This window comes from Rhinopithecus bieti, unplaced genomic scaffold, assembly GCF_001698545.2.
Source record: "Rhinopithecus bieti isolate Rb0 unplaced genomic scaffold, ASM169854v2 scaffold_3832, whole genome shotgun sequence".
Lineage (NCBI taxonomy): Eukaryota > Metazoa > Chordata > Mammalia > Primates > Cercopithecidae > Rhinopithecus > Rhinopithecus bieti.
This window is the reverse complement of record NW_016804242.1, coordinates 442,033-458,126: the sequence shown is the minus strand read 5'-3', so window position 1 is coordinate 458,126 and position 16,094 is coordinate 442,033. Positions and strand designations below refer to the sequence as shown.

Below are 16,094 nucleotides of genomic sequence, written 5' to 3'. Positions count from 1 at the left end.
TTTAGGTTATTTGGGCCAGTGAAGCCAAGATTCAAAGTTGTACAGCTGGGCTCCAGAGTGTATTCTCTCTCTTTTTTTTTTTTTTTTGAGACGGAGTCTCGCTCTGTGGCCCGGGCTGGAGTGCAGTGGCCGGATCTCAGCTCACTGCAAGCTCCGCCTCCCGGGTTCACACCATTCTCCTGCCTCAGCCTCCCGAGTAGCTGGGACTACAGGCGCCCGCCACCTCGCCCGGCTAGTTTTTTGTGTTTTTTAGTAGAGACGGGGTTTCACCATGTTAGCCAGGATGGTCTCCATCTCCTGACCTCGTGATCCGCCCGCCTCGGCCTCCCAAAGTGCTGGGATTACAGGCTTGAGCCACCGCGCCCGGCCGAGTTTATTCTCTTAAGCATTACACTCTATTTGTTCCCTATACATGACACACTGACTTACAAATATAATCTTTAATAATATATTAACAGTCGTGGTAGAAAAGTAAATGTATTGTTGCAAATAATTAAAAGGGCATTTAAAAAATTTACCACATTATTAAAGGTGATATTAATATCCATCTATTTAGTTTTAAGCCTATGCATTTACGACTTACTAATATATTTGGTGGTAATGGAGAGGGTTTTTTTTTTTTTTTTTTTTGTTTTTTTTTTTAGGCAATAAGCATAACATCTTAACTGGCTAACAGCTTACCTGTACTTAAGGGTTGTGATTTAAATTTTAATCCAAAGGGGTCCTTTTCATAAGTCATCTCAAAGTTTGGTAAACCAGGTTGATACTAGATATGTAAAGAAAAGATTGCAATATTACTAATACATATTGTTTCTTATTGTAGTTGGAATTTGATTTTTCCTAATATTAAATATTTCCTTCGCAAAATGTAATTTTGACAATTTTGTTGTGGCATTCAAATGTAGCATTTAAAACTTGCTTATGAAAATTTGAAAAAATAATCTAAGATTTAAATAGTGTATAAACAATTCATTTTTGTGGTGGAGAGGAGTACTTCAATTACCCTTTTGTGAAGAGATCAGAATTAGTATCTTAAGCAGTGTGGAATTAAGGGAGTCTATTCAAAATTTGGCAACCTAATCTTAAACTTGATCATAATTTATGACACAATGAATTATATATTATTTTCTGGAGCTGAACTTATTTCAGAAACATAGCAAAAACATTGAACAAAGCTAAATAATTTGTCAAGCCTGGAGTAGAGTTACTATTGTCTTTTTATAAGCTATAAACAAAGTAGATATTTTAGTGGTTTAAGTGAACCAATTTGAACTGAAATAGAATTTGTTTGCTCCAAGAACTGATCAAAGAAAACATCACAAAGGTCTCTACTCAAAAGCTAAGTAAACGTGGCACGAAACAGTGAGGGTACCAAGCAGAAGTTAAACAGGTTATCTTCTTCATGAGTTACCTGCCACAAGCATATAGAACAATATTAAAAGTTCCAAAAAGGGAGATTATCTAATACAAGATTTTTCACCCTTTAATTGAATACAACATGAGACCAAGTTCATTCCAAAAGGTCTTCATTGAGGTTTACTTTGTAACAATACTGACATCTAGTGCTTACACAATTTCTAACACTCTACCTCCAATCCACTCATTTATAGAAGCAAGTTAATTCAGCTAAAATAAAAATGTTCCTTATTCCTTGAATTTCATTTACTCAAGTTTTTAAGTCTGTTATTAGTAAAATATTTATTTATTTATTTTATTATTATTATTTTTTGAGGAGTCTCACTCGGTCGCCCAGGCTGGAGTGCAGTGGTGAGATCTTGGCTCACTGCAACCTTCGCCTCCCAAGTTCAAGCGATTCTCCTGCCTCAGCTTCCCGAGTCGCTGGGATTACAGGCACATGCCACCACATCTGGCTAAGTTTTGGATTTTTAGTAGAGACGGGGTTTCACCATGTTGGTTAGGCTGGTCTCGAACTCGTGACCTCATGATCCTCACACTGTGGCCTGCCAAAGTGCTGTGATTACAGGTGTGAGCCACTGCTCCTGGCCTAGTAAAATATTTAAATAAACCAGTAACATTTAATATTTAAATGACCTCCCTCATCTCCAAAAGGTAACATATGTTATTTACTATGAATGGAAATATTTAGATGCTCTGAATAAGTAAAGGGAGTTATTGACTATAGCTCCCTGGATTTTCCAAATTTTATCCTAATAGCTCATAGAGTTAACATTCATCGAATACCTCAGCATTTCAGATTCCATTGTGCTTTGCATATATTGTTTCGTTCATTAAGTAAAATAACCATTAAAAGTATGTAGCATTATTAACACACTATTATAAATAATGAAAAAGGCTTAGTATCTTGTCTAAAGTTATTAGAAAGTAAAAGAACAGGGATACTCTGATCTTAGAAGCCATGCTCTTAGCTACTATTCTGTATTTTCCCACTGGAATACACTTATTCTTTTATCTCACTATTTCTAAATCCTGTACTACTGTTTATCTCTTTGCCTAGCAAATCATGTTTATGTGCTAAATTATAGACCTAAGAATAGAATATTCACATTTTAATGGAATTCTGTTTTGCATAAATATTTGACCTTATTTGCATCTCCATATTCTTCATCACCCTTTTAAATTATAAATCTAATTATTGCCCATATATTATTTAAATTATTAATCATCCAAAGAATTCATCAAAATAATAAAATATCGCTTTTTAACTATTTTCATTCATTCATCAATTTATTCCATAAATTTATTTTATTATTACTAGGTTATAAACTTCTGGCAACTGACGTCTGTTCTCCAATCATATCTAAACCCAATGTGTTCTTCTGAAACCTAAGAAAGCCCATCTCAGAGTTGGCCACTTGACCTGGCAGATTAAACCTCATCAGAATCAATCAGGTTCTTACCTCTGTCTTCTATCATTTATTGCTAAATGTAAATTGTATTGTTCTGTGAGGAAAAAAAGGCAGCATTATACACATTATATACACATACCTTTTCCTATATGTAATAGTTTTCTCATTAAGAAATGAATGAAAAATAATACATAGTTCCTCTTATCTATCTTAAATTGTTTTTATTCAAATGCTCTTTTGTACCTGTCGAAAGTCATGTGGTTTGGGATTGACATATACACCCCTCGGATACTGTCCACTCTTCACAAACGTTAACTTTGCTTTTTGTGAATCCAAACGTGGAAATGTAGTTATAAATTTAGGAGCTATGGCCTCCTTAGGATGATTCCTTATGCTGGGCAAGTGAAGCATTGTTTCTGGAAAACTGATTTTTTTCCTCCTTTTTTCTTCCTTAATGGGTTTTGATGGTCTTTCTGGAATTCTCAAAGATGTATACAGTTTGTAGCTAAAATCAGGAGGCTTTATTTCCCATACATTAACTTTCATTTTACATTGTGGAGGTTGCAGAACACTTTTTTTCCATTTGGAGTTGAGATCCTGTTGTGAAGGATATTGCAGCCTCTTTGCAATATCCCTATCTCTCATGCCTCTCTGAGACTCATGGTACATTATGTGGAGGGTGTTTTCACATGGAGGAATCTGCAACACACATGGAAATAGGTGAAGCTTGTCACTATAGCAATGGTGTACTCAACATTTTCTCTCCAGGCCAAGTTAATTTTTGAAAAATTTATGAAGCAGGAAAAAGCTCAGAAATGACAGGGAATGTGTATGGAGGAGAAGGAGAAAAGCATCATTGCTGCAAATATTTATTCAGCACCTTTGTCCCAGCAGTCGCTGTACTAAGGGCTGGTCATTTTTTAAATGGTTGACACAAAATCCATGTCCTTAAGTAACTGAGATGCTACTTAAAAGACAAACATAAAATCCAAAAATAAAACCTGCGTAATAGGATAGATATTGCAAGTTTTATGAGAAGCAAGGAGATTGGTCAGCTAGCTTCATCAAGAAAATAGACTTGATGTCAAAAGCTGTTATTTGGACTGATCTTGAAAGGTAAATAGAAACATTCCAGGGGGTAAAGGAAGGCAATAACATTTCACCGAGAAATAGAAAGTATGTGAAATTTGTCATTACCTAATTCTAGGGTATCTATGGCTGCCTAAACCATCATGAGTACACTGTAATTATTGCTATTGAAACTTATAGATGAGAATCATGAATTTGCTTTTTTGCTGACCAGCTAGCCAGCGATATGGAAATCATTATTACACTTCTCAGATTTAATGACATTATCAATATGTTACTGGATGATTCAATGAATTAAAAATCTCCTTGGAAAGGCTAATTACCAATTAGAATATATTTGGTGAAGTAGAAATAGTACAACAATGCTGGTTCCTGGGAAATAAGGACCTGAGGTGAGGATGAATTTCCTTGTCTTGTGCTAGAATTTTGTGTTGTTTCACAATAACATCAAAATAGAGGATCATCAAAATTCTAAATGTTAATTTTCAATATACTAAAGTTGTAAATGAAGGGAAACTACTAAGAATGAAAGGAAACTACTCTTCAGATACGTTGAAATTGTCCATTTTCAAAAATTTGTAGTACTTTGCAATGATGGATTATTTTCCAGATACTAATATAAATATTTTTATTTTATAACGGGCTATGCCATATTGAAAGAAAAGCAAGAGGCATGTAAAAGAAGCATAGCTTCTCTGTGAGGAGACAGTGAAAATGATATGATAGGAAAACTAGAAAATCAGAGTTATAGTATTAAAAGTCTTTTATGCCATACTAAGAAGTTTTAAATTCATCCAAGAGGCAAAAGGGAATAAATGAAATATTTTAAACAGGAAAATGGTTAGCATGTTATTTGTATTTCAGAAAGATCAGTGTGGTCGCGTATGGAGGGTGGCCTCACAATAAAAAATGAAAGCTAAGCTGGAAAAAAAAAAAAAAAAAAACCCAGCCCAACATAGCAACAATTTAGGTGAGAGATAATAGAAAACCTCAACAAAGATGTAGCATAAAGATGAGAAAGGGAGGTTGTTCTTATGAGCTACTTAGCAAATCTAATACCTTGGACTTTGTTTCAAATATATTGCAATTTATTAACCAAAATAAGGAATAAAGGAGAAGAAACAGTTTATGACAGAAGGTCATGTAATGGGTAGATTTCAATAAAATATAAATCCCATACTAATCAGAAGGAAAAAAATGACAGTAGATACACAAATGAAAAAGAGAAAGGAATCAAAGTTTATCACTACAGAAAACAACCAAGACAATCAATGAGAAGGGAAGAAAGAAAAAAAAAAGATATACGAAATAACCAGAAACAATGAACAAAGTCAGAGAGTATGTCTTCAAGTGTCAACAACAACTTTCAGTGTGAACAAGTTAATTTCCCCAACTGAAAAATATAGACTGACTGAATGGATTAAAAAATGACTCAATTATTTGCTGCCTACAAGAACCTCACTTCACATGTAAAGACACACACAGACTGACAATGAAGGGATGGAAAATGATGTTCTGTACAAATGGAAACCAAAAGCAAGCAGAAGTAACTATACTTATTTCAGATAAAATAGACTTCAAATAAAAAAAATAAAAGAGACAAAGAAGGCCATGACATAATAATTAAGAAGTATATTAAGGAAGAAGATATAACAATAACAAATATATGTGCATCTAGCACGGGAGCACCTAAATATATAAAACAAATATTATTTGATCTAAAGGGAGAGATAGACAGCAATACAATAATAGTAAGGGACCTCAAAATTCCACTTTTAGAAATAAACAGAACTTCTAGACAAAATCAATGAAGGAAGGTCAAAGTTAAACTGCATTCTAGAGCAAATAAACCTAACAGACATTTACAGAACATTCCACCCAGTAACTAACAGAATATATGTTCTTCTCCTTCACAAATGTAACTCTCTCCAGGATAGATCATCCATAAGTTAGGCCACAAAGCAAATCTAAACAAATTTAAAAAGGATTAAAAACATATAAAGTATCTTTTCTGACTACAGTGGAATAAAACTAGAAATCAATAACAGAAGGAACTTCGAAAACTATACATATACATGGAAATTAAGCAACATGCTCTTGAACAACAAATGAGTCAAAGAAAAAATTTAAAAATTTCTTGAAACAAATGAAAATGGAAATACAACACACCAAAACCTATGGGATACAGCAAAAGCAGTTCTAAGAAGGAAGTTTACAGCAATAAATATCTGCATCAAAAAATTAGAAATATCTTGAATGTAGAGACAGGTTCAAGATGCTGACTAGAGGCATCAGGCACCTGCCTTCTCCAGACAGAAGAAACAAAACTTAACCAAATAGATTATCACATTTCAGGTAAAACATCTAGTAGAGAACACTGGAGTTCAACAGAGAAATATCTGAGACACAGAAGGGGAAGAAAGCAAGCAGCTAGCTTGGCCGAGATTGGTTAGGAGCCCATAGGGGCTCCTTATTGCAGAGAAAGGGTAAGTGGGAGACCCTCATTGGCTCACATTCTCACTGTGGACTGTTGCAATCCCAACCATTGGAGAGCTCCTCTACCCACAATAACCCTAAGACTAGTGTGGGTGTTGATCTGGAGACCCAGCGAGGGCATTGTACCAGATAGAAAATGCACTGGATCACACATACTCCTGAGATCTAAGTGACAACAGCATGGCGCCATTGTGAGAGCGTAACCAACACCATTCTGCATCCTGCTCTGGGAACCACAGCTCTCATATCGCCACATCCTGGGAACCTCTGTTTATATCGCCTGGTGTCCACCCAGAGGGCTACAGAGGTGCAGCACTGGCTGAGCCCAAAGGCGCTTCGGGTCCCCAGTACTTTAGTCCAACAGAGTACTACTCCCTGGAAAAAAAAAAAATGATGCAGCACACCAAGGAGGCGGCCACTGGGCACAAAGGAAGCCAAATTACATGCTTTCCAGAGCTGGAGAGCTTTCTGTCTGGGGCTTTGATAAGTGACTCCATCTCTAACTGTGTCACATATTGTACTTGGGTTCACAGTGAGAGTGGGATCTTTCCTCTACGCGTGCACAGTGCCATAGCAGTTTTTGCCACTGGGAGCCAAGACAAGCAGGTCTGAGAGCTGTCAGACTGGAGCTGGAAGGAGTGACCACACCCCTGCTGGCAGAGTGGCCTCTATGCTTGGACTTATATAGAGAGAATGGGATCTCTTTCCTCCTCTGCATTTCACTGCAGCTGCAGTTGCTCTTGCTGCCACCAGGGGCTGGATGGGCAAGAGAGGGCTGCTTGTCTGGGGCTGTGAGTTGTAACCATGCCCCCACTAGCAGTGTGGCCTGTGTTAAAGCTCGCTCACAGAGGGTGGGATTCTTTCTCACTTCTGCTGGTGCTGTTGCTGCTGCTGCCTCCAAGAGCAAATAAGTCTGAGAGCTGCATGTCTGGGCTGTGGGTGATGACCCTGCCCCCCTGACAGTATGGTCAAGTGCTCTGGTTACCAGTAGAGGGTGGAATCCTCATCTCCACTCTCTGCACAATGCTGAAGCCACTACTACAGCAGGGAGCTGAAACAAGTGCAACCCAGAACTGGAGACTCCCTGTGCCAGTCCTGCCCATACCAGCAGCATAGGTTCTGTACTCTAGTGCACATCCTCAAATCAGGCTCCTCACACTCACCACTGCGGTCACTGCTGCTGCCAGAGATTAAATGTTCACTTCCCAGAGCCCGAGAGCTGCTTGTAGGAGACTGCTGATAGCAACCTACTCATACAAACAGCAGGGCCACTATGCTTCCTAGCACAAGCCCTAAGGTCAGGTATCCACACCAACCATCACAGACTGTCTCAGCCTGCCTACTACAGCCTATCCCCCTGCACACCATCAGGGGCCTGAGGACAGACACTCCCAAACTGGCACCACACCTCCAAGCCTGAGCACACCACCCAAGGACTTGGTGATTATTCTATCCATTCCACCACCTATACCATCTATTCACTCTCCCTAGGAACCTGAAGATGGGCCCACTCACATTGCTGCCAACACCACAAACACACACTCACATGTGCCATCGAGGAGCTCAGTGAGGAGTCTGCCCAGCCAATCACAGCCACTGCCAACACCAGCATGCACTGCTCAGGAATAAGACGGTCATCTTACCACTGCTACTGCCATGACCCACACCATGCTTTCTGCACAGGGGGCTGAAAACCAATCTACCCACCTGGCTCATGACTGCCATTACCAGCATCTGGGCAAAACATGTGGAGGCCTGATAATTGGCCCAACTGGACAACTAACACTAGTGCCAGCATACACCACCCAGGGGGCTAAAAGACAGATATACTCAGCCTACTGCTGCAACCACTTGGACCTGAAGACTGACCTACCTGCAATCCTTTTTCCCAGCCTCCTCCACTAATGACCCTAAGCCACTGAGGAAATCACAGATACCACTAACATTGTTTATAGGCAAATAAATCATATAGAGACTACACTACTGTACACATTCAGAATCAAAGCCAAATGGCTCCAACCAACATCATAGATAAATTTTCAGGAAAAAGCCCTAAACTCAAAAGAAAATTCAAAAAATTCAAAGAAGACATAGATGCATAGATATGTAGGGACATAGAAAACTTTAAAGAGCAAGAAATGTGACACCTCCAAAGTAATAAAATAATTATCCAGCAACAGATCCCAATCAAAAAAATTTCACAAAATCCCAGAAAAAGAATTCAAAATACTGATTTTAAAGGAGCTCAGCAATATACAGGAGAATACTGAAAAACAATATAAATAAATCAGAAAAAACAATTCAGGATATGAATGAGAAATTTACCAAAGAGATAAATATTATAAAAAAGACCAAATGGAAATTCTAGAACTGAAGTGTTCATTTAATGAACTACAAAATATATTTGAAAGCTCCAACAATAGATCAAGCAGAAGAAAGAATCTCAGAACTTGAAGACAGGCCTTTTGAAATAACCCAGTTAGACAAAAACGAATAAAACATCAAAAGAATGAATGAATCCTTCATAACATATGGGACACTGTAAAGCAAACAATATATGAATTTTTGGTATCTCAGAAGGTGAGGAGAGGATAAAAGTGTTCAAAAACCTATTTAGCAAAATAATAGCTGAGAAGTTCCAAAGTCTAGCAAGAAATTTAGACATTGTATTAAACCGTTTTCATGCTGTTGATAAAGACATATGTGAGACTGAGAAGAAAAAGAGGTTTAATTGGACTTACAGTTCCTCATGGCTGGGGAGGCCTCAGAATCATGGTGGGAGGTGAAAGGCACTTCTTATGTGGTGGTGGCAAGAGAATATGAGGAAGATGCAAAAGCAGAAACCCCTGATAAAACCACTAGATCTTGTGAGACTTATTCACTACCACAAGAACAAAATGGGGGAAACCGTCCCTGTGTTTCAAATTATCTTCTACTGGGTCCCTCCTGCAACACATGGGAATTATGGGAGTACATTTCAAGATGAGATTTGGGTGGGGACACAGTCAAACTATATCATTCCATCCCTGCCCACTCCAAATCTCATGTCCTCACATTTCAAAACCAATCATGCCTTCCCAACAGTCCCCCAAAGTCTTAACTCTTTTCAGCATTGAACCCAAAAGTCTACAGTCCAAAGTCTCATCTGAGACAAGGCAATTCCCTTCCACCTACGAGCCTGTAAAATCAAAAGCAAGCTAGTTACTTCCTAGATACAATGGGGGTACAGGTATTGGGTAAATACAGCAGTTCCAAATGGGAGAAATTGGCCAAAACAAAGGGTTTACAGGGCCCATGCAAGTCTGAAATCCATCTGGGCAGTCAAATTTTAAAGCTCCAAAATGATTTCCTTTGACTCCAGGTCTCACATCCAGGTAATGCTGATGCAAGAGGATGGGTTCCCACTGTCTTGGGCAGCTCCTTTCCTGTGGCTTTGCAGGATACAGCCTTCCTCCCAGCTGCTTTCACGGGCTGGCATTGAGTGTCTGTGGCTTTTCCAAGCACACGGTGCAAGCTGTCAGTGGATCTACCATTCTGGGGTCTGGAAGATGGTGCCACTCTTCTCACAGCTCTAGTAGGCCATGCCCCAGTGGGGACTCTGTGTGGGGACTCCCACAGCACATTACTCTTCTGCACTGCACTAGCAGAGGTTCTCCATGAGCACCCCGCTCCTGCAGCAAACTTCTGCCTGGGCATCCAGGCATTTCCACACATCTTCTGAAATCTAGGTGGAGGTTCCCAAACCCCAGTTCTTGACTTCTGTGCACTCGCAGGTTTAACACCATGTGAAAGCTGCCAAGGCTTGGGTATTGCACCCTCTGAAGCCATTGCCCAAGCTCTACATTGGCCCCTTTCAGCCAGGGCTGGAGCAGCTGGGACATAGGGCACCAAGTCACTAGGCTGCACACAGCACAGAGACCCTAGGCCTGGCCCGCAGAACCATATTCTCTTAGGCCTTTGGGCCTGTGATGGGGGGCAGGTGCTGCTGTGAAGACATCTGACATGGCCTAGAGACATTTTCCCCATTGTCTTGGGAATTAACATTCGACTCCTTGTTACTTATGTAAATTTCTGCACCCAGGTTGAATTTCTCCTCAGAAAATGGGTTTTAGTTTCTATCACATTGTCAGGCTGCAAATTTTCTGAACTTTTATGCTCTGCTTCCCTTGTAAAACTGAATGCCCTTAACAGCACCCAAATCACATCTTAAATGCTTGGCTGCTTAGAAATTTCTTCTGCCAGATACCCTAAATCAGCTCTCTAAAGTTCAAAATTCCACAAATCTCTAGTGCAGGGGCAAAATGCCACCAGTCTCTTTGCTAAAACAAAACAAGAGTCAACTTTGCTCCAGTTCCCAACAAGTTCCTCATCTCCATCTGAGACCACCTCAGTCTGGACCTTACTGTTCATATCACAATCAGCATTTTGGTCAAAGCCATTCAACAAGTCTCTAGGAATTTCTAAACTTTCACACATTTTCCTGCCTTCTTCTGAGGTCTCCAAACTGTTCCAACCTCTGCCTGTTACCCAATTCCAAAATTGTGTCTACATTTTCAGGTGTCTTTTCAGCAACACCCCACTCTACTGGTACCAATTTACTGTATTAGTCCATTTTCACACTGCTGACAAAGAAATATCTGAGACTGGGAAGAAAACGAGGTTTAATTGGACTTACAGTTCCACATGGCTGGGGAGGCCTCAGAATTATGGCGGGAGGTGAAATGCAGTTTTCACATGGCAGTGGCAAGAGAAAATGAGGAAGATGAAAAAACAGAAACTCCTGATAAAACCATCAGATCTCATGAGACTTATTCACTATCATGAGAACAGTGTGGGGGAAACTGCCTCTGTGATTCAAATTATTTCCCATTGTGTTCCTCCCACAGCACATGGGAATTATGGGAGTACAATTCAAGATAAGATTTGGCTGGGTACACAGCCAAACCATATTGACATCAAGACATAGTGTTAGGGAAGGCACGGTGATCTCCAAATGGAGACGGCACATTGTGGTTAAACTGTCTAAAGACAGAATTATAAAAACAACAAAAGAAAAGCTTCTAATTACCTATAAAGTTATCTCCATCAGACTAAGAGCAGATTTCTCAGCAGAAACCTTACAGAAAAGGAAAAAATGGGATGATATGTTCAGAATGCTAAAAGAAAAAAATACTTGGATACTATAGCTAAGGAAATTATCCTTCATACAGGATAAACAAAGTCTTTCCCAGAGAAGCAAATTCTGAGGAAATTCATCATCGCTAGACCAGTTCTACAAAAAATGGTCAAGGGAGTCCTAAACTTGAAAGGGAAAGGATCAGTCATCATCATGAAAACATATGTAAGTGTAAAGTCACTGGTAAAGCAAACACACAAACGAGGAAGAGAAAGGACTCAAATGGTACCACAACAGAAAACTACAAAACCTCATGGGCAAAATAATAAAAGAAAAAAGAACAAGTAAAGAATATATAAAACAGCCAGAAAACAATGAACAATATGACAGAAAGAAACTTCAAAAATCAGTAATAACCTTGAAGGTAAATGGATTAAAATCTCCTCTTAAAAGATTTACACTGGCTGAATGGATACAAAAACATGATTCAACTATATTCTGCCTACAAGAAACTCAACTTATCTGTAAAGACACACATGGAAAATACACATATGGGAAAAGACATTCCATGGGGAAAAAAAGAAAAGCAAAGAAGAGTAGCTATACTTATATCAGATAAAACAGAATTTAAGTTAAAAACATTAAAAAAAAGATAAAGAATATTGTTATACAATGGTAAAGGGGAATCAGTTCAGCAAGAGAACATAACAATTATAGATATACATGCACCCAACACTGGAGCACCCAGATCCATAAAGCAAATATTACTAGATCTAAAGAAAGACATAGATTCCAATATAATAATAGTGGGTTACTTGAACACTCCACTCTGAGTGTTAGACAGATCATGCAGACAGAAAATTAGTAAAGAAACATTGAATTTAAATGCACCTAACAGGCATTTACAGAACATTTTCTCCAACAACTACAGAATAGGCATTCTTTTTATCAGTACTTGGAACATTCTTCAAAATGGGCCATATGTTAAATCACAAAAGATGTCTTAACAAATTTTAAAACTGAACTTATATCAAGTATTTTCTCGACCACAATGGAATAAAACTAGAAATAAATACCAGGGGAACTCTGAAAACCATACAAATATATGGAAACTAAGCAAAATTCTACCAAACAACAAATGAGTCAAAGAAGAAATTTTTTTTTAATTTAAAAATTTCTTGAGACAAATGAAAATGAAAACACAACATACCAAAAGCTGTGGGATACAGCAAAAGCAGTACTTAGCTGGAACTTTATAGCAAAAAGTAGCTGCATAAAAACAATGGCAACAACAACAACCAAAAAAACAGAAAGATTTTAAATAAACAACCTAAGGCTGTACCTAAAAGAACTAGAAAAGCAACAACAAACCAAATCCAAAAACAGCAACAAAAAAGGAAAGAAAGAAGGAAAGAAAGCGAGAAAGAGAGAAAGAAAGAAAGAGAAAGAGAGAAAGAAGAAAGAAGAAAGATAAGAGCAGAACTAAATGGAATAAAAACTAAAATAAATACAGAGAATCAATGAAATACAAGGCTGATTTTTTGAAAAGATAAATAAAATTGATGAATCACTAGATAGAATAACCAAGAAAAAAAGAGAAAAGACTCTAATAAACAAAATCAGAAATTAAAAAGGAGACTTACAACTGATACTAGAGAAATACAAATGATCATCAGAGACTATTATCAACAACTATATGCATATAAAGTGAAAAACCAAAAGGAAATGGAAAAATTCCTGGAGATATACAACCTACAAAAATTAAACCAGGAAGAATAGAAAACCTGAACAGACTAATAAGTAGTAATACGGAATCTGTAATAAGAAGGCTCTCAGCAAAGAAAATACAAAGAGTGATGGATTCACAGCTAAACTCTGCTAAACATATAAAGAACTAACACTAATTATCCTCAAACTATTCCCAAAAATTGAAGAAAACTAACTCATTCTATAAGATCATCATTACTCTGATACAAAAGCCAGGAAAACATACAAGAAAATTAGAAAACTACGGTAGTCCAATATTCCTGATGAACAGAGGTGCAAAAGTCTTCAACGAAATACTAGTAAACCAAACCCAACAGCACATCAAAAAGATATACACCATGATAAGGTGTGATTTATACCAGGGCTGAAAAGATGGTTCCACACGTGAAAGTCAATAAACATAATACATCACATCAACAGAATGAAGGACAGAATTGATTTGATCATCTCAAGAGATGCAGAAAAAGAATTTGATAAAATTCAACACCCCTTTATGATAAAAACTCTCAATAAGCTAAGCATTGAAGGAACATACCTCAATATAATAAAAGCCATATATGACAAACCCACAGCTAGCATGATCCTAAATGGGGAAAAGTTGAAAGTCTTTTCTCTAGGAAGTGGAACAAGGCAAAAATACCCATGTTCACCACTATGATTCAACAAAATACTGGAAGTCTTAGCCAGAGAAATCACAAAGAAACAAAGCACATCTATGTTGGAAAAGTGAAAGTCAAATTCTATTTTATATTTACATTTAGAAAAACTAAAAGGCTCCACCAAAAAAACTTTTAGAACTAATAAACAAATTCAGTTGCAAGATACAAAATAAACATACAAAATTAGTAGTGTTTCTTTATTGTTACTATTATTATTATTGTACTTTAAGTTCTAGGTCACATGTGCACAATGTGCAGATTTGTTACATATGTATACATGTGCCATGTTGGTATGCTGCACCCATTAACTCGTCATTTACGTTAGGTATATATCCTAATGCCATCCCTCCCCTCTCCCCCCACCCCATGACAGGCCCCGCTGTGTGATGTTCCCCTTCCTGTGTCCAAGTGTTCTCATTGTTCAACTCCCACATATTGAGTGAGAACATGCGGTGTTTGGTTTGTCTTGTACTTGGGATATTCCTTGCATGGATGAATGGTTTCCAGCCTTCATCCATGTCCTAGCAAAGGACATGACTCGTTCTTTTTTATGGCTGCATAGTATTCCATGGTGTGTAATGTGCCACATTTTCTTAATCCAGTCTGGTCATTGATGGGCATGCTTGTTGTGTTCCAAGTCTTGCTATTGTGAAAGGTGCCAGCAGAGTAAACAGGTAGCGTGGTGCATGTGTGCCTGTGTATAGCAGTGCCATGATTGAGGAGTGAATCTTTGGGTATATACCGCAGTAATTGGATGGCTTGGATCAAATGTATTCTAAATTTCTAGACTCGCTTGGAGAATCGCCACACTGTCTTCGCACAATGGTTGGTTGAACTAGTTTAAAACCAGGTCTTATGAGAACTCTCTCATTATTATGAGGACAGCACCAAGGAGATGGCACTAAGCCATTCATGAGAAATCTGCCTCATTATTCAATTACCTCCTACCACTCCCCACCTCAAAAACTGGGAATTCTATTTTAAAGTGAGAATTAGAAGAAACAATATCCAAACTCTATCAGTACCATAGTTTGTTTTTCCATTCACCTATTGAAATACATCTTAGATACTTCTGAGGTTTAACGATTATGAATATAGATGTTATAAACATTTGTATATAGACTTTGGGTTAGCATAAATTTTTAACTCATTTAGGTAAATACCAAGGAAAGCAATATGCTGGATTATGTGGGAAGTATGCACTTAGTTTTATAGGAAATTTCCAAACTGTCTACCAAAGTGGCTGTACCATTTGTATTCCCACCTGCAATGAAGGAGAGTTCCTGTTGCTCCACATCCTTACCAGTATTTAGTTTTGCCGGCATTTTAAAATTTCACCATTTTAATAGGTGTACAAGAGTATTTCATTCTTATTTGAATATGAAATTTTCTGATGACAGACGACGTTGAGAATATTTCCATGTGCTTTCTTGCCATCTGTATATCTTCTTTGGTGAGGTGTCTCTTCACATATTTTGTCCACTTTTTAAACGCTTTTGTTTTTGCTCATTGTTGAGTATTAAGTTACTTGTATATTTTCCACAAGTTATTTTTTATACTTGTTTTGTAATATATTTCTTTTAGTCTGTGGCTTATCTTTTCATTTTTTTAAACTTCAGTTTTAATGAAGTTCAACTTATCAATTTGTTTTTCGATGGATTATTCTTTTAATCCAAAAAGGCATTGCCAATCACAAGGTCACCTATAAAGTTTTCCGTTTTCCACTAGGGGTTTTATAATTTTGCACTTAACATGTAAGTCTATGATCCATCTGAGTTAACTGCATAAAATGTAATATCTCTGTTCAGGTTTGGGGTTTTTTATTTGTTTGTTTGTTTGTTTGTTTGTATTTTTGCATGTGCAGTTATCCCAGCATCATTTACTGAAAATAATAGCTTTTTTCCATTAAATTTCCACTGCTCCTTTGTCTAAGATCGATTAACTATAATTGTTTGGAACTTTTTAGGGGCTCTCTGTTCTGTTCTTTTGATCTATTTATCTATTCTTTGGCCAATACGACACAGTTGTAATTACTGCAGCTTTATAAAAATTCTTGAAGTTGGATAGTGTATTAGTCCGTTTTCACACTGCTGTAAAGAACTGCCCAAGATTGGGTAATTTATAAGAGAAAGAAGTTTA

General features: G+C 37.6%; 1 protein-coding gene across 1 annotated transcript in view; it reads right to left on the bottom strand.

Annotated features, from left to right (window-relative positions):
* The window catches only part of CUNH7orf78 (chromosome unknown C7orf78 homolog), a 71,361-nt gene that overhangs the window by 13,180 nt on the left and 42,087 nt on the right, over positions 1-16,094 (bottom strand). The window contains exons 2-3 of the mRNA XM_017867397.1: positions 3,072-3,527; positions 682-766 (exon numbers count right to left, since the gene is read on the bottom strand). Of these exons, the coding sequence (XP_017722886.1) occupies positions 682-766; positions 3,072-3,497 (511 nt within the window). The 5' untranslated portion in view covers positions 3,498-3,527. The remainder of the gene's footprint in view (positions 1-681; positions 767-3,071; positions 3,528-16,094) is intronic.